Genomic DNA, 25,946 nt, shown 5'->3' with positions numbered 1-25,946 from the left:
GCATCTTGCTGACCTTTTCTCAATGTATATGGATGGCATTCACATCATGTATCAGATGCTTTAGTGAAGTCTTTCTGGGGGACTGTCGCTGTGGGGGAGAGAGTGCTCAGGTTTGCCCCCCAGCCTCCCGACTCTTTTTGGAGGGGAAGGTGGGCAAGTGTAACGGTGAGAGGACTTCAGAGCATATTTCACATTGCAGGGAATCGGGTCTGGTGCTCGACCGCTTTCTCTATTTAATTTAGTTTTTTGCAATGTGAAGAAACGGTCAAGGTGTCAGGACTCCATGGGCATTTCAGGTGGAGGCTGGGTAAATAGATATCCACCCTCTCTTTTTTTTTTAAATTTCCACTTTTTACCGTAGAAGGTGAGGAACGTGGAGGCACGTGAACCCTAAAGGCACGCCTCCGTGTGTGTGTGTGTGTGTGTGTGTGTGCGCGCGCGCGCACCCCCCCTCTCCCCGCAAGGGCACCCCGGGTTCTTAATTGGGTGCTTGTTTACACCTTACTGCCCGGCCCTCAGGGGGTCAGGTGTTTTCCCGGGCTTATATGCGAGGGTGTGCGTGTGGGAGTGCTGGCGGAGATTCCCCTCTCCCGTGATCCCCTGCGGCGGGGCCGGACCTCGGCGTGGTCCGCGGAGAGTGGAGACTACCGCATGGCGCGGGAGGATCGTCCGCTCGCTGAGCCCGGCCCCGCCCCCAGCCCCGGCCCAGGCCCCGCCCCCAGCCCCGGCCCAGGCCCCGCCCTTCTGATTCGGTCCCGCCCCTCTCCCCTTGGCCCGGCGGGCGCCGGCCCCGCCCCTAGCTCCCAGCATGCCGTGCGGCAGCGGCGGTGCGGCGGGCGGAGCCGGGAGGTGGGGTAGCCGTGGCTGTGTGAGCTTGAGGAGCCGCCGCCACCGCCTCCTAGCTGTTCTCCTCCTCCTGCGCCCCGGCGTCGCGGGCCGCGTACGGCCCTGTAAGAGACGTCGCCTCCCCTTCCTCCGCCTCCCTCTCACCGCGCCGCTCCCGCCTCCCAGTCCTGCGCTGCGGGCTCAGGCGGAACCCGGAACGGCCGTCCGCCTCCCCCGCCCTCCGCCGCCTCCTCCTCCTGCTCGGCTTCCTCCTCAGCCCCGGGCCGGAGTGGAGTGTCGGCGGCGGCCGGTTCGGGCGGCGACTCGCGCTTCTTCGGGCGGCGGCGCTTGGCCATGTCGTGTCGGGGAAGGTAATGAGCCGCAGAGCCCCGGGGTCTCGGCTGAACAGCGGCGGCGGCGGCACCAAGTACCCGCGGAGCTGGAATGACTGGCAACCCAGGTGGGTGAGCCGGCGCCCAGCCCGCCGATCCGACCCCGGGCCCCGCCTCGGGCGGGCCGAGGCCTAGGACCGCCGGGGTGGGAGGCGCGGCCTAGGCTCTCCACCCTCCTCCCCCCCACCCCACCCCCCGCCCCGGGGAACCAGGCGCGGCTTCCTGGGTCCCCTCCCGCCCCGGCCGGGGGAGGAAGGCCGCTGGGAGGCGAGGCCTAAATGCCTCCCCTCTCCCTGCATTTCAGCTCGGGGGCTGGAGCCGAGAGCCAGGGCGCCGGGAGAAGGCACTGGCCTAGGAGTTGGGTGAAGGAAGGGGACCTGGCGGTGGGGCACTTTTTACTTGCTACCTTGCCCTCAAGTTGGGGTATGAGTTGGGGGATCCTGAGAGTACGGGACCCTCTCTGTTACCCATTAACTTCCCTGATCTTTAACCCTTTGAGTCCCCACGTGAAAGATTTCCTTAACTGGGATCCCTTCTGTGACCCCCACGTGTTAATATTAAAAAAACAAAACAAAACCCAGCACTCCAAGGCCTTACTCTGACAACAGCGTAGTTGTGGAGCATGAGACTAGATTGTGACTGTGTTAATGGGGCCGACCGACCCTGGTACTAGGAAATGAAGTTTTCCCCAAGTGCAGGGGCAGTTACTCTGGCGGAGAGCAATTCATACCTGGACACTTGTGCGGACAGTTGCTTAGAGGAGTAGAGAATTTGATTTGATTTCAGACAGGTTTGGGGCCTAGTTGGAAATGAGTATATGAGGAGGATCGAGTTTCCCCCACCCCCCCACCTCTTTTTGGCCACCCCGGGCCGATTGCAGGATCTCAGTTGCCCATCCAGGGATGGAACCTGGGCCTCGGTAGTGGAAGCACGGAATCCTAACCACTAGGCCACCAGGAAACTCCCTGCGGAGCATCGACTTCTTAAAAAAATTAATTTTCGTGTCTTTCTGATTAATCATGGGGCAGTTGTATCTAATTTAGGACTAATTTATTCTTATCTCTCTTACTGAGTAAGTGCTTGTAATACTCAGACTATCTTGGAATTTAGCCCAGTGCCTAGAAGAACTTCCTAAACGTATATAATATTTTAGGGTTAGTTGATTCATGGAGCTCTCATACTTTGAAACACACTTGCCTTATGATTGTCCAGGAACTGGCCAAATAAATGTTAGACAAACACACGTTGTTGGGATGGCTTTTGCTTCTTGATGGTTTCATGTAATACCAGCAGTGTTTGGAAATAATTTGGTAAGATGTTCAAAGGTAACACTTTAATACTTGATAGAAAAATCAAAATACTCTTTTGGCTAATGAGTGGTACACATCTCATTCTGTTTAATATGCCTTCCCAAATCCTGTGTCTGTTGAGATCGGGTGTATATAACTAGGTGACTTTAAAAGTTAATGCCTGAGCCTAGAATTGAGATAAGTAGTTAAGAAAAAATGTTTTGAAAGCATAGTTTTACTTGTCCTTTACCACTTAGGGTTTATGCCTGCTTTACATAAAATCAGTTAACTAGTTTTGGTATTTTTATCTGTAATTGACATTCTTTTGTATGTTCATTGAAATGTGTGAAATTTGATTTTTTTTGATCAATTAATGAATTAATTAATGAATTAGATGATAAATAAGCTTGAATTTGACATTTGAGAGCTCTTTGACAGTAGATTTTCCATTATTTTTCAGTACTGTGGTCAGCATATGTAAAATAATGTACACAGTATCCCTTTAGAGGGCTGAATAAAGTGCCCTTCACAAATAGTCCTGGAGCTTCTGGAAAAGAATAAGTTGTAGCTTGTGTTTCTAAATAAATGGAGTAGCACAGTTGCAGCTCTGGGTTGAGATCACCTGGTTTAATTTGACAGGTATGAAGCAGAATGGCTTATATAGTTGTGGAATATGTACATGGGTTATTAGTATTGTCTGTTTTTCTTCAAGTACTTTATTTCTTGGCTGTGTGGCGGGGAGGATGTATGCATTCTTGGAAGCTGTTTAACAAAGTCTCAGAACTTATTGCCTAGGTAGACAGATACTGTGAGATGCGCTTGGTTACATGGAGTAACAGTTGATTAGGATGTTGGAAATACTTGACTTTTTTGTAGAGGAGGGAATAGAAAAGTATGGACAATACGCCATAGCAAAACTTGATTTCTTTGCACGGTTACCTAGTTGTTTTGTTAAATAGCCAATAAAAAACTTCAGGTGTTTGCCAAGTCATAAATTTTCATGAGTTAAATTTGAGGTTGTTATTCTGTACCCTCTTCACTTTAGAAAGGTGACAGACTCCAGTTAACTGACAGAATGGAGCTCGATTTTTCCCCTTGCTTAAATGGGGGTTTATTTTTCTGAACATCTTCAAATGCAGGCAGATTGCTTATGGTTCATCAGAGTCATTTTGGTTTAAAAAAAATTATTTGCCTTTCTGTACCAGTCCTTGTCTGATTTTTTTGGTTCTATTTTACTAGATTTAGGCTTTTTGAAAAGTAGGATTTAAAAAAGCAATTTTTGGTTGGTTTCTTTTAGTGTTAGTTTGTCAGTTAGTCTGGAAACCGACTGTTGAGTCAATGATGGCCACACCTGATACTTCACACATATTGACAGGAAGTGTTCCAGGTGGCTGAATAGACTAGTGTCATGTGGCAACAGAGCAAGCCCACCTTTGCTAAAAGCATACCTCTAGCAGAAAGCATTTTTATAGCACTGGCTTATAGTCTTCGTTTCCATTCATTGTACTCTCCATTAACTTTTTTTTAAATAATTTTATTTTATTTATGTATTTTTGGCTGCGTTGGGTCTTCATTGCTATGCGCGGGCTTTCTCTAGTTGCGGCGAGCGGGGGCTACCCTTCGTTGCGGTGCGTGGGCTTCTCATTGCAGTGGCTTCTCTTGTTGCACAGCACAGGCTCTAGGCGCGCGGGCTTAAGTAGTTGTGGCACGTGGGCTCAGTAGTTGTGGCTCGCAGGCTCCAGAGTGCAGGCTCAGTAGTTGTGGCGCACGGGCTTAGTTGCTCTGCGGTATGTGGGATCTTCCTGGACCAGGGCTCGAACCCGTGTCCCCTGCATTGGCAGGGGGATTCTTAACTGCTGCGCCACCAGCACAGCCCCTCCATTAACATTTAAGAATGATTAGGCAAATGAGTGGTTTTATTATTGGCACTAACCAGTCTCTCCTTTTCTTGACTTTATTTTGGGGAGTAATCTTCTGGGTGCACCAATCAAGATAGAGATCAGAATGATTTGTTTTAAAATTAAGTGTATATGGGACTTCCCTGGTGGTCTAGTGGTTAAGACTCCTGGGCGTCCACTGCAGGGAGCGCGGGTTTGATCCCTGTTTGGCGAACTAAGACCCTGCATGCCAGGCAGTGAAGCAAAAAAAAAAAAAAAAAGTGTGTAATTTGTTATATTGTTCATTTTAATTCTCCAAACTGACAAGACTGATTTGACATTGGAGTCAAATATAGATTAGTTCAACAAGCAAGAGGGAGCGTTGTCAAATGAAAACACATAATTTTACTTCCACACTTGGGCATCTTAAGACTTTATTCGTTTAACAGATATATCTTGGGTATCTTACTGTGCCCAGTGTTAAGATCTTCATACAGTTCTAAAAGGATGAAACTGTATATTAAAGACAGCTTCTATTTTTGGTAAAATGTAGACAGATTGAAGTTCTCACAAGTACAAATACCTTCATTCTCCATTGTCACAGACCAAAAGATGGGGAAGAGGGCTGTGAAGATAGAAAAGCCAAAAACTAGTATGTCTGACATTGTGAGAAGCTGGATTTTTGAAACTAGAGTTGTCTATTCAGCCTTTTATGAGTCTGTACTGTCTGATGTCCAGAGGTGCATAATATAGTGAAATACATAAAGGGTGAAATTAAGTGGAGTTACATATCTTATAACTATAAATAGAGCTTTAGTTAAACAATTTAATGGTTGCTAATTCTGTACCACAGATTTTCATGTACATTAAGGAGTTCCAGATAATTGTGTATGGGTGTTTAATTTGGGGGGAAAGTTTATTTTTTCCATTATAGAATAAAATATATTCCTTATGAAACATTTGGCAATTTTATCTTTAAATTGAACCCTTTTTCCCCTTCTGTTGTGGTTCCTTTTTAAGTTGGGAGTATAACTGAAGGGTTTTTTAAATAATAGGAGATTGTGAAATATTCTAATTCAATGAAAATATTCTAATTCAGGAAATAGTGATGCTGTAGGGATTTTTATGACTAATAGAGCTACTGCCTTTAAGGAGATTATCGGTTAGTATGGGGGATAAGAAAGGGCTTTGTAAAAGGTAAAGCAGTATATGGATATTAATTGTGATATAATTCTTGGTAAAATTATTTTTATATGTGATTTACAGTTTAAAACTTGGAGAGTCAGAGGAGGGAAAGCTGTACAGTTGAGTAGGGGCCAGTGGGACCATGAAATTGATCTGTTCTATTTTGACAGTAAATTTGGGGGGGGAATCTCTCAAAAAATAGAAGAAAGCTGGGAAATGGCAAAATGCAAGTTGTCCTTGGTAAAATGTTACCAGTTTGGTTAGAAGGATGGGGTATTTGTGAGGTGTGATACAAATAAGAGATGAAGCTTAAGAGCTGGAGTGGGGCTGTATTATAGGTCTTGAATCATACTGGACGTGTGTTTGGAATGACTTTAGGGAGCTACTGAAGTTTTACCAGCATGGAAGTGGCATAACTGAGGAAGATTAAAATTAGTTGGGTGTGTGTGTGTGTAACCACAGTAGGAGGCAGTTGGAACAGTCTAGACAAGAGACTGTTGAGGACCTGAATATTCTGTTTATAATTCATGGTTTAATTTCAGACAAAAGTATTTAGCTCAATATATGGAATTTCCATAAGCCAGAGCCCCTTATTTGTTATCTGGTGTTGATTGATGGTGATCACTAAAGTGATACTTTTTATCTGCTCACACTTCAGTTCAGGTTAGGACACTTACATTATATAGGATGATCATATACACAAAATGGAGTGTGGTTGATGGTTTTTTTTTTTTTTTGTGAACACTGAGTTCTCACAACTTTTAAATTTAGGCTTTCCTGCTTTCACTGCTTGGCACTTGCTTACTTGCTTTTCTTTCCCAATCCTAATCACCTAAAATAAATCCCTGAGGCGGCTTTCAGTGGACCTCCCTTTATAGATTTACACAAGCTGTCATTTGTTTGGTGTCTCTTCATATTGTTTTTTGGTTACCTGTCTTTAGCTATCTTAAAGTTTTCTCAGAATCCATTTTATTTTGGGGACTAGAAAATAAAACACATCCCCTCTTGTTTAGAGGTCTAACAGTGAAGGTTGCAGACATTTTGTGCTTTAATTCCTGTATGAAATACTCCAGCGTATTACTTTTTTTTAATGTAGAATGTAACCTATTAAATTTTTATGGAGACATTTGTGTTCTTTTTCTTTTTTTTAAATTGAGGTATAATTGACATACAACATATTAGTTTCAGGTGTATGTATATGTTTTTATTATGTTCTGCTCCATCTTGTATTAGTTGACTGTACTTTTTCTCTCTTAGTTGAATTCTTTTTTGAACTTGTTACTCTTTTGAGATAAAATTTATCCATGTATAGGTCTTAAGTTGAGTGATTTTCGACAAATGTATACACCTGTGTAACCATGACCCTGATCAAGATACAGATACACAATGACTTTGCAGTTGGATAACTTCCCTTCCCACTGCACCCTCCCCCCCAAAAACACAAAAACCCTGGCAGAGTGTACATGTGGATCTTACCTTAAAAGTTATTATAGACAGGAAATTTTTGAATATTATCTTGTGATTTATTACCAACTTATGGTTTCTGAAGATTGATAACCTCGTCATCTTCAACATAGTTCTGTTATTCCTCTTTTGCTATAAACAGACTTGGGATATCTGAAGATCCCTGTGAAAACAGTTTCAGATGGTGGATCCACTGTTAACCTTTTCAGGCATTTGAGTCCTGGAACACAGAGGAGCTCTTCTAAGTTTGTTGGCTAAATTTATTCCTGTGAGCTACAGGTTCATGGACTTTTCTCTTCCCTCTTGAACCTACAGTTGGTAGCTCTGTTTTTCGTCCTCTCCCCAACCTAAACATTGCGCTTCCCTTAAGATCTTTACCCTACCTCTGCCCTCTGTGATCCTTTCCAAATCTTGGTACAGGTCTACAGTGAAAGCTAACTGTGCTTATCACTTCAACCTTTTTTTGTTCTCCCAACTAGTTTGTCCCTGAAGGCTGAGCCTGAGTCATTTTCTCCGCTGTTCTGTGTACTTGCCCTAAAGCACTCCCCAAACTCATTTCTGTCTTAGGGCCTTTGCAAGTCCTGTTCTTGCTGTGTAGCTACTGCATAGATTGTTCTTGTCAGAGTGCTTGACCTGGGTGTTTTCATGCTGTCTCAGCCTAAGTGCACCCCTCAGTGAGAAGCACCAGCCTTCTCTAATAACACTCACTATCTGAGTTTTTTTGTGTGTGTCTTCCCCAGTAAGACATAACCTTTATGTGTGCATGCATCTTGTATAATGGTTTTACTTCTGTATCCCTTCTTCCCTACCAGTGCATCAATAAATAGTAAACACTCTAAATTTGAGTGTCCTTTCTCAAGTAGATACATGAAAATGGAATTCTGCAAGTTTGTTTTTGTGTTTAGAGTTAACTGCAGGGCTTAGAACACTGTTACTGTAGGAGGCATTTTGAGAGGAACTGTTCCTTGTACAGCAGCTCGGTTAGCCGGAGGCAGCAACTTAAGTAAGGTGATTGTACAGGTTCAAAGGGACAATGTTCTAGTGGACTGAGGTGGCCAGATCAGACTATGGCCATTTAAGATTCATAGGTTTTATCCATCTTGAAGAAATACTTTGCTCACATAAAGTTAATTTACACATTGACAGTTTATCCCATATCTGTTGTATCTATTTGTACGTTATTTAAACAGTCTAATCACCAAAAAGTTAAGCACTGGGTGGGTTGAGCCTCTTTTGACATTCCATTAGAATGCCTGAGGAAACAAACCTCTTGCCAGTTGTATGCCTGCTGATTGGGGAATGACTGAAATCCAAATTTTCCAGAATCAACAGGTTTCTTTCATAGTGAATTACTTCTTTCATATTAATCTTCATACCCTTTGAAAAAAGGAGATTGTATTCCTGTTAGAAATCATTCCTTTGGAAGTTAATGTTGCTATTCATAGTATGTCTAGGATCTCATGTTTATTATTTAAAAACCTGTTACAGACTTTTTGTGTTTATTACTTTAAAATCTTTTTCAAAAGAGGAGTTTCTGGGGAATTCCCTGGCAGGCCAGTGGTTAGGGCTTGGCTCTTCACTGCCAGGGCCCGGGTTCGATCCCTGGTGGGGGAACTAAGATCCTACAAACCACACAGCCCCCCTGCCTCCCCCTCCAATAAAAAAGAGGAGTTTCGGGCTTCCTTGGTGGCACAGTGGGTTAAGAATCCGCCTGCCAGTGCAGGGGACACGGGTTCGAGCCCAGTCCCGGAAGATCCCACATGCCGCGGAGCAACTGAGCCCGTGTGCCACAACTACTGAGCCTGCGCTCTAGAGCTCGTGAGCCACAACTACTGAAGCCGTGGTGCCTAGAGCCGGTGCTCCGCAAGAAGAGAAACCACCGCAGTGAGAGTCCCGCATGCTGCAACTAGACAAAAACCCGCGCACAGCAACGAAACCCCAATGCAGCCAAAAATAAATAAAATAAAATAAATTAATTTAAAAAAAAAGAGGAGTTTCTGGTATCAGAATTGTAGATTGCTTTTTGGTATGGAACTTACTAAATTATGCTATTTCTTTGTTTATAAGGAAAGGCACTACTTTTTTCCTTTACCCTTTTTATCATCAATAAAGCACCTCAGCAGTGCTCTTACAGGTCCACAAGAAAATTATTACAGGCTCTGCAGTGGCCTAAGGTAATTATATGTATATGTCTGCAGATTTTTTTAAAAAATTGTTGAACTTAGTATTTACTAGATTTTTATTTTTGGGTGGCATCTAATATATTAATACCTTTTCTGCTGATTAGGCAAAAGACTTCACTAATAAGCATGTCTTGGACTATATAGTGACATGTATTAGTTTTTCCTCTGTGTATGACAGCATTGGCAACAATCTTGTTTTTTACTGAAGTTCTTTGAATTAAAATTTTCCCTCTTATTTAAATTTAATTGAAAAATTATCTTTACTGTCTCCTCTTTAGCATTTTAATCTTCTGATTTAAAAAGATGTGTGTATATGGTGTGTGTGTGTCAGCGTGTGTGTTTGAAATTTTAACTTTCAATCTTGGAATATTTAGTTCTTTGAAGCAACCCATGACTCTTGCTATCCTGCCTCTTAAGGGTCTCCCTAGTTTATATTCCTAGTAATATGAACCCTGGAATCCTTGTCTGAAATATATCACTTTATTTCCAGTCTCTTTGCTTTGATTCTGACTCTGGAAATTCAGACTCATTGCCCTAATGACAGAGTGTATATTGACTTCCTGCAGTTTGCCAGAAATTAGGCAGAAAAATCTATTAATTTGAGGAAAAATGTCAGACTTTTTGTCCTCTATAGAATGGGACTCTCTTCTGAGTTGATGATTAAAAAGATCCAAAGATGATCACCAGTATTACATAGTATTGTACAGATGAATTAATGCATATTTAATTGGAAAGAAAACACATCCTGGATTTTCTTTCCTAAAAAGATTGATTGTTTTTCTTCCTGTCCTTATATTCTTTTGATAAATGTGAAGAAAAATGAAAATGGTTTTCCAGAAGTAAGACAATGAAACTTGAGATTTAGTGTCTATTCATTAGTCTGGTTTAGAGGAATCTACCTTGAGATACAGTTTGTATTGTTTTTGAAGGACTTGAGTTAGAATTCTGACTGTTATAAATGATTAATTGTCATTATTTGAAATATTGATGTAATTTTCATAGGTGGTATCTTGTTCCTTTTTTGAAAATACTGAAACTAAAGATGAACTTATGCTTAATAAAAGTGTGTTGGGGGGGTGGTAATCAATTGACTGACTATAAGACAAAGTTTTGTAAAAGCAGCCTTTTATTTAATTAAAGTGGCCTATCTTGTATAATTACTATAATGCTAGTATTCCCTGTGTTTTTATTGTAATCTTATTGAAGATGTGAAAATTACACTGCAGTGCTCTTCTCCCCGCTCTTGTAGTCCATTTAAAAATCCACTTGTTGTCTTAGTATAATTACATTGGAGAAGTTACAAGTAGAACCAGAGTGTTTTAGATTCTTCTCTAAGGTATATTTATTTTTAAGAATGTGTGCATTTTTAGTTTTGATCCTTTACAAATATTTGTCTTAGGAGAGGCTGGTGTCATGAAAATAGCAATGGACTAAGAATGGGAAGACAAAGGTCTTTTGTACTGACGTTACCAGCTGTCCCTCTGAGGAGGTAATTCTTGCTTTCCCTAAGATGCAGCATTGTGAGGGTTAAAGATAAAGTTTGGGAGATTACTTTCAAAACTGTAAAATGCTATACAAATGATATTTATGTTGCCACATCTGAATCAAATTTGGAATTTTAAAGAACCTCCCTCTTTTATCTCTTCCTCAAAAAGTTAGAATTTACTACACACATGCACCCACACTCTAGTTCAAATTTCATTTTTCTCTTCTAGTGCTCTAAGTACTAGAGTGTGTGTATGTGTATGTGTGTGTGGTAACTTCTAAAAGTTTCATGAAGGGCATTTATGTCAAGTGTCTTAGAGGATATATGACTGGAAGCTCATATAGTTGTTAAATTTCTGTTAGGTATGACATTTGCCATACTTAGTATAGTAGTGGCTTTTCTTTTTACATTTTCTACTTACAGGCTTCTAGAATGAAAATTTCCATTAGGCTATCATCCTGTTTCAAGTTGGCCAAAGAGGAATTTGACTGTAGGTCTGCGTCATTCTTTATTATTTTTTCTGTATATCTTATAATTCACACTTTAAGAACTTGATACCAGTTGAAATTGTGAGACAGCAAAAATAATCTAATCTTTCTGACTGCACTTATTGTAGGGCAGGTGCAAACGGAATTAAATAGAGACAGGGTAGGTTAAAAGGTAGCTTGTACCTTGCTTAACTTTCATTATACAGTTGGAATTTAAGAACTGATTCTTATAAGAACATCAGTTGAATGCTGCATTGAGTTTTCTCCCCTACTGTAGTACGTATGTATGTTTGTTTTAAAGGGAGTAGGGAAATCATGGAATCATGGAAAGGATAGACTCTGGCAATGTAATAGTTTGAAATACATAAAAAAAAGAAGAACCACATGTATCTTCTAAACAGATAGGAATTAATGAAATTTTGTATCATTATGTAGTGTATATACAGTATTAAGCTTTCATGAGATTTTGGTACTATTTTAAATTGTAGCAGTATAAATTTACTCAGAATGGGTAAATGCTGTCTCCTAAGGAACTTCATATGTAGAAACATTGATTTTTGTCTTTCGTTGTAAAGTTCTTATTTTATACCACTTAAATCAATCTGATACAAGTGTGTTTAGTGTAAAATGTAACAAAAGAAAGAGATAGGGTTTGTATAGGCCTTTTGAGTTTGTGTAGGCCTTTTGAGTTTAAAGTGGCTTAAGTGATGATTTTGAACTGTTTCATAGCTTTCTCAAACTTATGGCTAAATACTTTAAATACCTCAGTGTATTTCTGGCCACTGCTGAGCACAGTGAGAGCACTGTTTCTTGGCTCTGGATTGCTGCTTACTAGTATGTTTCAATAACTACCCGAGACTGTCTTCATTTAATAAATATTTCTTCAGTTAGAAGAGTAATCTGGTTTTTGTGAAAAGTATCTTCCTTTCCCAGCTATTTGATTTAGGAGCCCATGTCTTTTGAGATTTATCTATGAGACATTTTTATTTGTTTGTGTTTAAGTAGGGGAGGATATGGCTGTTCAAGATCACCTGTGAAAAAGAGGTTCCAATGCTTAAGTAGGAGGGTTTACCATACATACTTTACCATGCTACCACTGATTACAGGTAGTATGTTTCTTTACCAGTTTGGTGTTTAATAGTGTATTTCCTACCCCAGGATATCTAAGGAGATAGGTCCTAAAGGAGTTACTGGGCATGTTGAAAGGAGTCAGAGTCCATTTAAAAATCCACTTGCTGTCTTCGTATAATTATGTTGGTAAAGTTAGATAGAACCAAGGTATTTTAGATTTCTCTCTAAGGTGTATTTATTTTTTTAAGAGGGTTGGGGTTGGGGGTCATGTGTCTGATTTGAGAATGACCTAAAGATATTTCTGGTAATGTCTTCCTCTGTTGAGAATCATGTGGAATATGAAATTCAGTGTCTTTTCCATACTTGCCATTATATTTAAGATGTGTTACATGTTAAGGGGTGTATGTTAGAATATTGCTCTTTCGATGCCCACATCCTTGACTCTGCCCAGGATTTGTAGGGTATACCATACCATTGTGGCAGTAGAGCCTAACTTGGTAATAGTTTTCTTTAAAAATACCTGTGTCTAAATTGCCTAGTACTTACTTTTTCTTGATGTGTTACAAGTGATTTTTGGCAACCACATCATTTTTCTTGACCTGTAAAGAAAAAAGTGTTAATGATGTTATCTGTTACACAGTACATTTTTGTACCACAGTGCTTTTTTGCATTATTTTTAAAGGGAAAATTTTAAATATGTAATTGTTAGAGAATCTCACAAGCATGTTAGTCCCTTGGGTATATGCTTGAGTCTATTAGTTAGAGGAACTTTATCAGAATAACTCTACAGTTGTTATTTGCCTGTTTTCAGGACTTTTGATTCTTATTTACTTATTTGTTTTGGCCCCCTCCACCCCAGTTTTCTGGACTTTTTATTTTTAAAAATATTTATTTATTTATTTATTTGGTTGTGGCGGGATCTTTGTTGCAGCGTGTGGGATCTTTTAGATGCGGCATGCAGGATCTTCAGTTGCGGCATGCAAACTCTTAGTTGCAGAATGTGGAATCTAGTTCCCTGACCAGGGATCGAACCCTGGCCCCCTGCATTGGGAGTGCAGAGCTTTAGTCACTGGACCATCAGGGAAGTCCCCAGGACTTTTTAAAAGATGGTCACACACATTTCTTATATTATAAAACACTCTGCCCTATCCTTGATTAGAGTCCCCCTCTGGTCTGAAGACTTCGTTTTAGGATTTCTTTAGTGTTTAACTCTTAGTGATTCTTAATCTTCTCTGTCCTAAGGGGCTGTGTTTGGCATATAACTGGAGAGTCTGGGTGGAAGGGAGGGGGTGGGACATGTTTCTTGGTAGACTTTCAGTCTTTTTGTCCTTCCTCTGCTAGGGAGGTCATGCAGTAAGAGATTTCCTTTCAATCTTGGCAATTTCCCAGGCTGAATGGGATGTTTCTAAAGTACTTCCAGGACTTGCTGACAAAAGAGGAAGATAAGCGATGCAAATGGTAGCTAGCTGAAGCAGGGTTTTATTTAAGGCTGTAAACTAGCTTGGGTTAAAAATAAAGGTCAGAAGAAAGTGAGTCCAGTTAACGTGGTGCCTTAGATTCGGAAGCCTTCAGGTGAACGATTATTTAGCATTAACAAAATTGGCTTTTTTGTTAACTGCTGAAAATTGAATTCACGTCTGTATTGGAGATTAAAAGCATACCACCTTTTATAACTATCAATATTCTTAATGCCTAGTAAGAAATGAATTTATGCCAGATGAGGTACAGAACCTCATAATACTTAAATACGTGAAATAAGTTAGAAGTGGACTGCCTGTCTCTCTCTCAGGCAATGATTTTTCTGATTTTGCCAGCCACAGTGCTTTGACTCTTTAAATTTTTTTTGAAAGCTATCAAAATGGGTAGGCAATAAAATATTAGAAATTTACAGGGTGTTTCTTTTTTTAAAAAATAAAGTGCTATAAGGGCTTACCTCAGGCATTTCTCAAGCATTGCTAAAGAGTAAAATTACTATCTTGCTAGAAATTTGGAACTTTTTTACTGTTAGTCTAGGTAACAGTTGTCTTTTACTGGTATGAGTGCACTGTTTTGTTTCTTTCTGTACCTTGGCTAGGTTAATCCTTCCGTAGCTTAAAGTTCCAGCTCTCATGCCTGATTAATTCAGACACTGACAGTCTTTGGTTTCACTGGAGAGCATCCAGTGCTACATTTTTGCTTTTCCATTGAGGATGGCTACAAAATATGGCAGGCAGTATAAGACATGAAATATCGAATTATTAAAAATAAATCAATGGTCTTTTACTTACTTTTATACCTTTACTGTAAAGAAGTATACTCTTTTCTTTATGTCAGATTTATTGAGGTTTAGTTTATATGTTGTAGAGTTCTTTGAGTTTTGAGGAATGCAGATAGTATTGTAACCATGAGCACCACAATCAAGCTGTAAATAGTTCCATCATATCTTCCCTCCCCGCACCCCAAGTTTCCTTGCTCCCTTTTGTAGTCAACTTCTCCCAGCCCTTGGTAACCACTGGTCTTTTTTCCCCTATAATTTTGTCTTTTCAAGAATGTCATAAATAAGGTTTTAAAGAATTGTTGTAAAATACACATAAAATTTACCATTTTACAATTCAGTGGTATTACGTACATTCATAACGTGTGCAACGGTGACCACAATCTAGTTCCAGAACTTTTTATCACCCCAAGTGGAAACCCAGTATCAATTAAGCGGTCACTCCCCATTTTCCCCTCTTCCCAGCACCTGGCAACCACAAATCTATTTTCTCTGGATTTGCCTATTCTGGATATTTCATATAAATGGAATCATGTAATATGTAGCCTTTTGTGTCAGACCTCTTTGACTTAGTATAACATTTTTCAAGGGTCATCCATGTTATAGTAGGTATGGCTGAATAATCATCCGTTGTGTGCCACATTTTGTTTATCCATTCATCCTTTGATGGGCATTTGAGTTTCTATCTTTTGGCTGTTGTGAATAGTATTGTGGTGAACATTCACCTATAAGTTTTTGTTTGAACATTTGTTTTCAGTTCTTTTGGGCATATACCTGGAAGTGGATTTGCAGGATCATGTGGTAATTCTATGTTTAACTTTTTGAGGAACTGCCAAACTGTTTTCTGAAGTCCTTTGTACCATTTTACATTCTTATCAGTGATGTACAAGGGTTCCAATTTCTCCACCTCTCACAACATTTTCCATTAAAAAATTTTTTTTTGGCTATTCTAGTGGGTGTGGTTTCTGTTTGTGGTTTTGATTTGCATTTTCCTATTCACTAATGAAGTTGAGCAACTTTTCATGTGTTAATTGGCCATTTGTATGTCTTCGGAGAGATGTATCAATTCAGGTCTTTTGCCCGTTTTTAAATTGGATTGTTTGTCTTTTTGTTGAGTTATAGGAGTTCTTTGTATATTTTGGATACTAGACTCTTCTCTTATGAGATATATGATTCGCAAGTATTTTCTCTGGTTTTATGAGTGGTCTTTTCACTTGATAGTGTCCTTTGCACAAAAATAAATAAGACTTTTAAAATGCATATTAAGTAGAATTAAAAAATTCAGAATCATTTAAATATATTACTGAAGCCATCCCTTTCTATTACTGGCTTCTTTTTTGTGTTCAGAAAAGTTATTCTTAAGATCATATGCATAGACCATATTTTAGTTATATAAAGTTTTACCTTAGAAGACAAAATTTTTACTTAAATAATCACAATGGATTTTGATCCAAGGTCATCTTCTAGTCAGTTCCCCACCCCTCTCCATGCAGCAACCACTATACTGTTTTCCTTTCCCTTTGAAAGGTGTGTGGTATTAGATAATACAGTACCTCTGCCTTCAATACCATCATCTTTTCAAATTAGTGGGCAAATTGAAGCTAGTATATAACTACTAAAGTGCAAGCTAGTGTGGTTCTCTCTTTGAGTGCTGTAAGAGTTTGAAGAAGGGGCTGAATGATGGGATTTTTATTTTATTTTTTTTCTGAAAGCACAGAGCATTTTATACTCCTAATTGGAACTTTTACTAACAGTTCTTTTTTTTCTAGATTGTAAATTCTTAGAGGGTTGGAACTGTTTTACTTAGTTCGCCTTTTGGAGTCATTACTCCTAATTAGTGCTCTTGTTGTAGAAGATAACCAAGAAAATATTGTTGATTAGGGAGTATGGGTTCTAGGTTGAATGTTGAAGAAAAATTAGTGTTGGGTTAGGTTAGGGGACTGCATTCCAGTGTCAAGAGAAAGGCCTCAATTGTGAGAATAGGCAATCATTTAATCAACAGGTAATTTGTGTGCCATCAAGGCAATAAGGGTACAATGATAAGCAACACTGACAGGCTCTTGCCCTTTTGGAATTTACAGTCTCCTGGCAGAACACAGTTAAGTAAGCTTCTCAAATGGTGTAAGAGCTAAGGGAACTATTAGGTTCTCTGGAAGCACTTATATCGCAGGGACTCCTAGTCACCCTCAGGGGAATCAGAAACTTTGCGAAGGAAAGCTGAAGCTTGAAGGACATTGAAAAATTAGCTAGGGTCGGCGAGTGCTGAGGACAAGGCTGTTCCAGGCAGACGAGCTGAGCAAGGTTACTGAAAGATTGAGATGGATGGGGCATAGAATGTAAAAGGATTACAAGAGTGTGGAGAGTTAGCTGAAAAGGGAAGTAAGGTACATAAGATGATAAAGGGCAGTGGGAGGACATCAGATTTGTGTTTTATAAGAATTATTTTTGTTGCACTGTGGAGGAGAAGTGGGAGAGAGGTGAGAATTGGAGGTGGGAAACATACTGTGTCTGACTGGCCAAATAGTGCCATTTATTGGAAAATACCTGATGATGGCACCATTTATTAAAATGGGGGTTCCAGGAAGAAAGGAGCCAGTTGTGTTTGAGGCATTAGAACATTAAGATTGTTTTTTTAAACAGTTGGGTATATAGGCCTGGACCTCAGAGTGTACATCTATGACGGAGGCCTGGATTTGGGAGTCGATGTCACATAGGTGGTAAGTACTGCCATGGGCATGGATTGCGGGAGAGAGTACAAAGTGAGATGCATAGAGGGCCTGTGGTCAAGCTTTGAGAAACTCCAAGATTTAGTGATTTGGTAGAGGAGGCTGAGCAAGCCTTCAAAGGTTCCTGAAAAAGCAGAACCGGAGAGGCAGCAAGAAATACAGACTATAACATACTATAAGCCAAAGGAAGGGAAGAATCTGGTTACTTTGAATTCTCAGGATCTGAGCCCAAGTTATTGTAAGGATTTTAAAAAGAAGTTTTCATTCAGCCCACCTCATTCCTCTGTAAGGCACCTTTGTGTAGGCCACAGCCTGCTCAACCCTGCTCAGCAGCCCTGTGAAAACCTGCTATGAGAGGATGAGTAAGAAGCAGCCTGGAATATATCTTGCTTTTATCAACCTGGAGGTCTTAGTTGGTTTTGCCAAAAGTGATAGGGCAGAAGTTGGATTGGTGTAGCTGGAGGAGCTAGTGGAGGTAAAGAAATGATACGGCGAGTAGAGACAATTCTTAGTTTGACTGCAAAGAGCAAAGGCAGATTGGTTGGTTGGAGGGACGTGGCATTGATGGAGTTTTTCTGTTTTTTGTGTGTTTTTTTAAAATATGTTTTTGTATTTTTACATTGGAGATATTAGAAAATTTTACATGTTTAAGGAGAGCATTCAGTTTGGTGGGAAAGGTAGACTCCCTAGGAGAAAGACTGTGAAAAGGTACGAGAGGGTAGACATAGATAGAATCCTAATCAAGGCCTAGAGTTGGGTGCAGGTGTGTTATGGTATCTTTTTTTTTTTTTTTTCCTCTTGGTTAAGAAGAAAGAGAGAGAATTTGTCAGGGATTTAGGAGAGTATTTTGGAATCTGAAGAGAATGGGGAATGTCTGGATAGTGCATGTGGGAGATGAACATTGGAGGACCTGGGAATGTGGTGCTTACTGATGGATGATGGAATTGATAATTGGGTTTATGCAGGGTTGGGATTTTGCCAGATTGGTGTGAGGGAAATGTTAAGGCAGGTTAAGGGAATTGGCAAGAGTTATTGAAATGATAAACCATGAAATCTAAACTGGTTAAAGAAGGAAGTTAAGAAGAAAGAAAGTACTTGGATTGGAAAAAAGTAGAGAGAATCACTGGAATTAAAATTACTAAAAAAAACCTTTAGATTGGTATTGAGAAAGTGTGAGTAGTAGAGAGTTGTCAAAAGCAAAGCAAGTCATTGGGGGCATTGAGCAAGAAGAACTGAAAAGGGCTTGTGGGATTTTAGAGACAAGTAGGCCACCAGTGGCAGTTGCTACTTGGGCAGGAGCAGTTTCTGTGGAGTGCTGAGGGTGGGACCCTGGTTACAGTGAGTTGGAAAGTGAGTGAAGGCAAGGAAAATAAATTTTCAAGAGGTTTGGCTGTGAAGAATCTATCTAGACAATTAACTTTAGAAGGAGAAAGAGAATTAAGGTTTTTGTTTTTGTTTTCTTAAAGGAAAGACCTGAATGTGTTCATATGTTGATGTTGTGATGAGCAGTGGGAAAGTCAGAGATGCAAGGCTTACCTCAGAAGGTAGGGGCATGTATGAATCCAAAGGGTTACTGCAGATAGGAGGTTTACTTGTTCCATTATGTGAGTGTGATGGGAAGAAATGTTCTGTGTGCAGACATAGGTAAATTTGTAGATTGCTGGAAGGAGGTTGGCAGGCAGTGGTGGAGTGTTGAAGAACTTGAAAGTTAGAACTGAGTTTGAGTTCTTGCTCTGCCTTTAATTAGCTGTGCTGCTTTAGGTAAGTTATGGAATCTTTGTTACCTCATCTGTAAGAAGGTAACTTACCATCTTCAATAATCACAATAGGATTATGTTGAAGATTAAATGAGGTGATAAATGTATGTAAACTGCTTGGGGAGGTTGCCTACCAGACTTTATTAAAATGAGCTCAAAATTTAGCTCTTACTATTCAGAGTGCTGTAGAAAAACTTGTATTTCTTATATAGCAAGAATCTGTAAGGTTATCAGTGGTAGTGCTGGGGAAAGGAGAAAAGTGCAGAAAGTTTGAAAGCTGTTTTGGAAAGCAGAAAACCCTGGCTAGGGAGTCACGGGCAGCATTGAAGACTCAGTGATAGGGAACTACACGGGAGTGGTGTATTCACCAGCCTTTACACTGAAGACACTTGTGCACATGAAGCAAAGGTTAAAATCTAATGTAGTACCCTCCTAGTTACTTTGTTTGTCCTTTGTGGTTAATATGATTAGAGGTCTGTCAATAGAGGCTGTTTGAGATTCTTTGGGAGGGATATAAACTATACTGAAGTTGAATCTTTTCTATGTTTTGCTTAAAGATATTACATAAAAACAAAATTTACAACCCTTTAAATTTTGGGTTAGAGTATATTCAGTCATATAGGTGCAGAGTTAGAGGGAGCATGTCTGTTAAGACCACCCTTACTACTGATAGCAGTTGCAAGTTTGGGGGTCCCCAAGACCATTCCTGGGTTGGATAATTCACTGGAAGGACTTATAGGACTCATTGAAAGCTGTTATACTCATGGTTACAGTTTATTACAGCTATAGGATACAGATTAAAATCAACCAAGGGTAAAGGTGCATAGGGCAGAGTCTACGACAGTTACAAATGTGGAGCTTCTCCCCATGGAGTAGTGAGCAGTGTTACTTTCCTGGTATTGATGTGTGATAATACATATGGAGTATTACCAGCCATGGAAGCCCAGCCCAGCCTTGGTGTCCAGAGTTCTTATTTGGGCTCCATGATTGACTGCCCACATGCATGAACTTAGTTTCCAGCCCTACTAGAGGTTGAGTTGATCCGTGTGATTCAAAGGCCCCACCATACATAGATCACATTGTTATACTTTCTAGTGTGACCCAAAGTTCCCAGGTGGACAAGGGCACTCTTTTTTTCTTTTTTTTTTTTTAAATTATTTATTTATTTTTGGCTCTTTTGGGTCTTCATTGCTGCCCGCGGGCTTTCTCTAGTTGCAGCGAATGGGGGCTACTCTTCGTTGGGGTGCACAGGCTTCTCTTTGCAGTGGTTTCTCTAGCTGCGGAGCATGGGCTCTAGGTGCACGGGCTTCAGTAGTTGTGGCTCGCGGGCTCTGGAGCGCAGGCTCAGTAGTTGTGGCGCACGGGCTTAGTTGCTCCATGGCATATGGGATCTTCCCGGACCAGGGCTCGAACCCGTGTTCCCTGCATTGGCAGGCAGATTCTTAACCACTGTGCCACCAGGGAAGCCCAAGGACACTCTTATTAGGCATTATATTCCAAGAGTTTAGAGATCACCTTCCAGAAGCCAAGGGTTAAGGCCAGATCTCTCTTTGGGCAAGGTAAAATTCTTTACAGTTTTACAACAATAGTTAAATATATTTTTATATTTTGAGGCTGCAGAAACTAATTAGTTGATGTTTGATTGATGATTAAAAGTTGGTAATAAAGAACCCATAAATTGTATGGGTTTGGTATTGTAGACACTTAATACTTAAGTAGCTAAGGAAGTTTCATTAAGAAATATTAACCATTAATATTTATAGTAAAATTGAGGTAAGCTTATAATTTTGGCATGATGGTTCAATTCTGTTATATTAAATTTGAACTTACTGTTTTCTCCTGTGGAAACAGTTTCATATAATGAAGTCCCTGAGCCTCCCAAGTGAATTTTTTAGCCATAGACTCATACTTTAGAGCAATGTCTCTAATGTGAAAGTGTGATGTACACGAGCCTCAGAGTTATGCATAGTTTCACCTTTTCTCTTGTACTTTTTTGAAAGTATGTCTGAATCCAGGTGAGTAAGAGATATCACAGAGATAACCTTGAATTTATTTTTAAAAAGTAAATCAGTTTTAGTGGTATTAACTGTTAGTATGAAAAACTCACAGCATATCCTACAACTGCTTTGTGACAGTGATGCTATCTATCTTTGAGTACCATTGCTTTAGAGAATAAATGCTTTCCCACCTCATTGGCTTTAGTGCAAATATCATTTCCTAGTTGATATCCATTACAAATTAGATCTCACCATGAGAACGAAATCCTTTAATAAGCCTAGTTAAAAACAACTTGAAGCAATATGATGCTTATTCCGGTGGCACCACTAGGTGTGGTGTTTGCATCAAGTCATTTTGGGGTGCTTTATGGAAATGTTTTCTGATAGGGAATTCCCTGACTTCACATTTCCAGGCTGACTTTTCCCCCTCAAGAACTGGACCACAAGACCACATTTAGCCAGGAGATACTTAACTATCCCCTAACACGTGGTAGATTGTTGATGTGAGGTCTGAGGGCTTGGGTCATTGAAAATGAATAACCTCTCAGATTTATTACATTTTCTGTATATTGAGAATAGGTGACTAAAATGAGCGGTAACTATATTTGCATGTGATTTGTATGTTATAGTTAACATTTAAATTCTTTTGTACTAAAAATTTTTTTGTTGCCACCTTAAGCCTCTATTCTCTAAGGCACAGAGTGGCATGCCATCTCAGTTTTTGCTTCAACATATGAACCCTAGAGGGCCATCGTGCAATTAAAAGCACCTAACCCATAAATGATATTTGCTTCATGTTTGAACAACAAATGTTTTAATCCACTGTCTTCACTAATATTGTAACTACTGTCTTACAGATTGACTTGATGCAAAAACATCACAAAGGCTCCATATTATACAGTATGCGATTTTTGAGGTATGAGCTTTAGAAACTTACCTCTTATGTGGCATGTACATCAGGCTTTAACTTCAGTTTAATCATTTTGGGGAACTTATGCATTTCTTTTTTTTCCTCTCTCTCTCCATAATATTTTTAGAGTATTAAAGGGGCTGTGGAGGTATTTTTGGATTCTTGCTAGGATACTTAGTCTTAACAGATACATTTTCTTTTTATCACTAAATTGAGACACTAATTCTGGCAGATGATAGCTTTTTCAGCCCTTATAACTAGCTTAACATTTATGTCTGCCTCTTTGAGTTCAAATCTGCATTTTCTATTTTGTGCCTTTGATTGCCTCATTTTAAGTGCTCATTTCCGTTCTTAACAGTTTTCTGTTTATTGGACTGGGATGATCTTGTTGGTGCTAACTGCCTGATATTGACTTTTTGAGAACTAAGCTGTCTAGATATTATAAAAATAGAGATTTCATATAAATGCTGAACTATTTTGTGCTTTTGGGTTCAGAATACCTGTAACTTGAATTCTGGTTAGAAATATTCTGATCAGTTTGTATTAGAAGAACTTAGCAACCAGGGAGTTTTTAGACAGTTCTGAGACAGTAGTTCTACCCTAGTGAATTTTTTGCTATATTTCTGAAAACTCAAATTCTGAAAAAAAACTTGGTATTTATAACTAATGAGATTTAAAAACGTGTATTTCTAACAAATTGGGAGGTTGTTCCTGGTTTTTTTTCAGTTTAGTTTGAAATCAGTGCTTCCTAGTTAGAAATGGATTTGTTGGTAGCAGTAGATTGCTTAATTTCTTCAGTGAAGAAGTTAAAATCAGCTATTGTATATTGAGTATAAAAACTTGTTTTGATCATATTCATATGTTTATGAACTATTTATATTTATTTGTTTAGACTGAAAACCTTGAGTATATTTACTATTATGGTCGTAATAACTTCAAGTGTACCTTGTAAGCTAAGTATTTCTTAAGAACTTATCTTTCTTAAGCCTCACAATAACATTACATCATAGATAGGTATTATCCCCATTTTATGCAAAAGACAACTGAGGCTTGGAAATTAAGTTCCTTGTGCAAAGTCACACATACCTTTTCAGTGCTAGAGCTGGGATTTGAGCCCAGATCTTTTTTTAACCCATATTCTCTATTGCCTTGTGTTTACTGGTATGTCACCAGAAAAAGATACAAACATTTAACTCTCAATGGTAAGAGTAGTATATGTGATACATAAGCATAATGAAAATTAGAAATTCAGATTATTTAAATATTCATTTAAATATTGGTAGACTTCAGTTATCTTGATGTTTTAGAATTATTTTATTCATTCATTTACTAACAACTTCCTTTTCTAGGTTGTGTTAGGTGCTATACATATAGACAGGTTCAAAATCTGCCAGAAAAGCTCATCAGTTCTCTTTTATTTTTCAGTTCCCTTTTATAAATTAATGGTATGTTATGGTTTATTATAGGTGCTCATTTAGTGTGCTATTTTAGATACATGGGGGTAGATCATTATGTTAGTTTTAAAAAGTTGTCACGCTCCATTTAGTGGTAAAGGTATTTAAATGCTTATACTTAGTATACTTAGAAAATATCCTAATACATTTTTTTTTGAAATTCCATAGATTTTATTTTTCATATGTTGGAAGTTCTGAGCTTTGTCAACAAGTGAACTCTGAATGTTTGAAGAAGATACTTCACTATGGAGCCTTAGTTATATGCATAGTATGCTAGGGTTATGGATTTTTATCAAGTTTCAGATTGAGAGCCTTTAGGAATAATTTAGATTGGTGCCACGTAGGTATCCAAGTTTAATTGAACCTATTTGTCTACATTCTATATTAACAGTGGTTGCAGTAGGTACAGATCAGGGTGTCTGAGCCTATGCAGCTTTTCATATTTAGTGTTCTTGGGGGGGGCAACGAAAGGATGATAAACTCGAAATGAAATACACAGACGCTTTTTTTTACACATAGGGGAGGGCCATGGGGGTTGAGGAATAACTTAGTTTCTGCTCTTGCCAGCGTCCTTAACTTTTCCAAATAATTATGGGTGCAGAAGGTGTTTTAGTAAGTATCATAAAAGTGATTTTTTTCCAGAAGGTTGTTCCTCTCAGAAGAAATATCAATAGCAGAGGAACCTTTTTCTTGGTATTTTTCATATGCTGCCATAGGGTAGTTAGTGTTTTCTTATTTCTTGATACCATATGGTTGATGGAAGAATAAGGCTCATGAGAAATTATAAAGTTTAGCTCCCTATTTTACTGATGGGGACACTGAGGCATAGAGATGATCCTTAGATAAGGGTACTAATTTTATCCTGGGGCTGAGCAACTTGTTAATATCCAGGTATCTTGGATTATTCTAGGCGGTACTTGAATTTTAAATAGATTATGGACTGCAACCTTCAGCTTTATTGGATTCCTGATACCTTGCTTTTATTTTCCTCACTTTTTATAATTTTAATAGATATCCTTTATATGAGGAATCTTCAGTGAAGTCCTCAGTGTTGCCATACATTAAAATAATCTTTGCAGCTAATGTGTTCTTTCCTAATATCCTATTGAGCTTGCTTTCAAATTTCATTCTATAATTTATTTTCCCACCAAATAGTCAAGTTACAAATTTAGGTGAGAGAGAGAGAGAGCCACATTGCCATGAGGCAGTACTTTAAAAATAATTTGGTAACACATTGCCCCTGCCTGATATGTTGCCAGTGTTTTTTATTTTTACGACTGGGAAGATTGTAATTTTTCCACTGGTTAAAACCCTCTTCTGGGAGGAGGAGATTTAGGAAGAACTATTCCTTTTATTAAGTCATGTGAAAAGAATCCTGGGACCAGGGTGACCAACTATCTCAGTTTGCCTGGGACTGAGGGAGTTCTTAGGACGTGGAACTTTCAGTGCTAAAACCTGTTAAGTTTTGCGTTGAGCACCTAGTCCTGGTAGTTATTCATATTTCTGTATGGGTCTTTAGATAGCAGAAGGGGCTGAAAAGCTGGTATTTCATCCATTGACAATCCTTTCCCAGTTGAAAGACTTCTTATTACACATGGGAGTGCTTATGTATAATAGTAATGAGAAGAGAGAGGCATGTATGAAAGAAAAATTTATGATTTGGGTTATCAAAATATTTGTTTAAAGTTGTAACCTTATACTCTTCTCTCTTTGCAGAACTGATAGTGCATCAGCCGACCCAGATAATTTAAAATATTCTTCATCCAGAGATAGGGGTGGGTCTTCCTCTTATGGACTGCAACCTTCAAATGCAGCTGTGGTGTCTCGGCAAAGGCACGATGATACCAGAATCCACGCTGACATACACAATGACGAAAAGGGTATATATATTTCCTTGCTGCTAGAGGCATGTTTTTTGTGCGTTTGTTTTTTTTAACGTAGCTGCCTCTCCCTTTCTTCCTCCTTCCCTCTCTCTCGCTCCCTCACCTCTCTCTTCTAATATGTTTAAAATATAAATGTTACACACAGTGCTGTTCTTGAAACTTCTTAAGTTTACCCCCTTAATTAAAAAAAAATTTTAATGTACTTTTCACACACATAATACATAAATGCAGTTTCCTTGCCCCCAAAATACAATATTATCACTAAGGCTTTCCTGACTACTGTCTCTCCTCTAGACTTCTAAAAAGTTTTCAAGTGCAAAATCTGAGTTAATTTAGTTTCCATTTCTCTTCTTATCTTCCACTGAAGATAACAAAATGAAATCAATGCATGCATCACAGGGAAAGAGTAGAAGCCAAGGCTGGTTGAACTGCAGATTGGGTCAGAAGAACCTGAACTATCAGGAATTGATTGAGTGAAACAAAGAGCCCTATTGAAATAATGTAAATGTTGCTGTTTTTAGGTGGCTACAGTGTCAATGGAGGATCTGGGGAAAATACTTATGGTCGGAAGTCGTTGGGGCAAGAGCTGAGGGTTAACAATGTGACCAGCCCTGAGTTCACCAGTATTCAGCATGGCAGTCGTGCGTTAGCCATCAAAGACATGAGGAAATCACAGGGTAAGGCTGGGTAAACTGGGGACAATCA

The 25,946-nt window shown here is 39.3% G+C and overlaps 1 protein-coding gene across 4 annotated transcripts in view; it reads left to right on the top strand.

Annotated features, from left to right (window-relative positions):
• Nucleotides 1–856: 856 nt before the first annotated feature.
• The window catches only part of SMG1 (SMG1 nonsense mediated mRNA decay associated PI3K related kinase), a 95,878-nt gene continuing 70,788 nt past the window's right edge, over nucleotides 857–25,946 (top strand). For 2 of the 4 annotated variants that reach the window (XM_068524884.1, XM_068524883.1), the window contains exons 1-3: nucleotides 857–1,285; nucleotides 25,075–25,238; nucleotides 25,763–25,918. In XM_068524884.1, coding sequence (XP_068380985.1) covers nucleotides 1,200–1,285; nucleotides 25,075–25,238; nucleotides 25,763–25,918 — 406 coding nt within the window. In that variant the 5' untranslated portion in view covers nucleotides 857–1,199. Of the gene's footprint in view, nucleotides 1,286–17,214; nucleotides 17,232–21,851; nucleotides 21,911–25,074; nucleotides 25,239–25,762; nucleotides 25,919–25,946 lie in introns of those variants that run through there. The other 2 variants (XM_068524885.1, XM_068524886.1) reach the window with 2 other exon arrangements.

Source organism: Eschrichtius robustus, chromosome 16, assembly GCF_028021215.1.
Source record: "Eschrichtius robustus isolate mEscRob2 chromosome 16, mEscRob2.pri, whole genome shotgun sequence".
Taxonomy (NCBI): domain Eukaryota; kingdom Metazoa; phylum Chordata; class Mammalia; order Artiodactyla; family Eschrichtiidae; genus Eschrichtius; species Eschrichtius robustus.
Note: the sequence above shows the minus strand (reverse complement) of the source record. Positions and strands in the feature narration are given on the sequence as shown.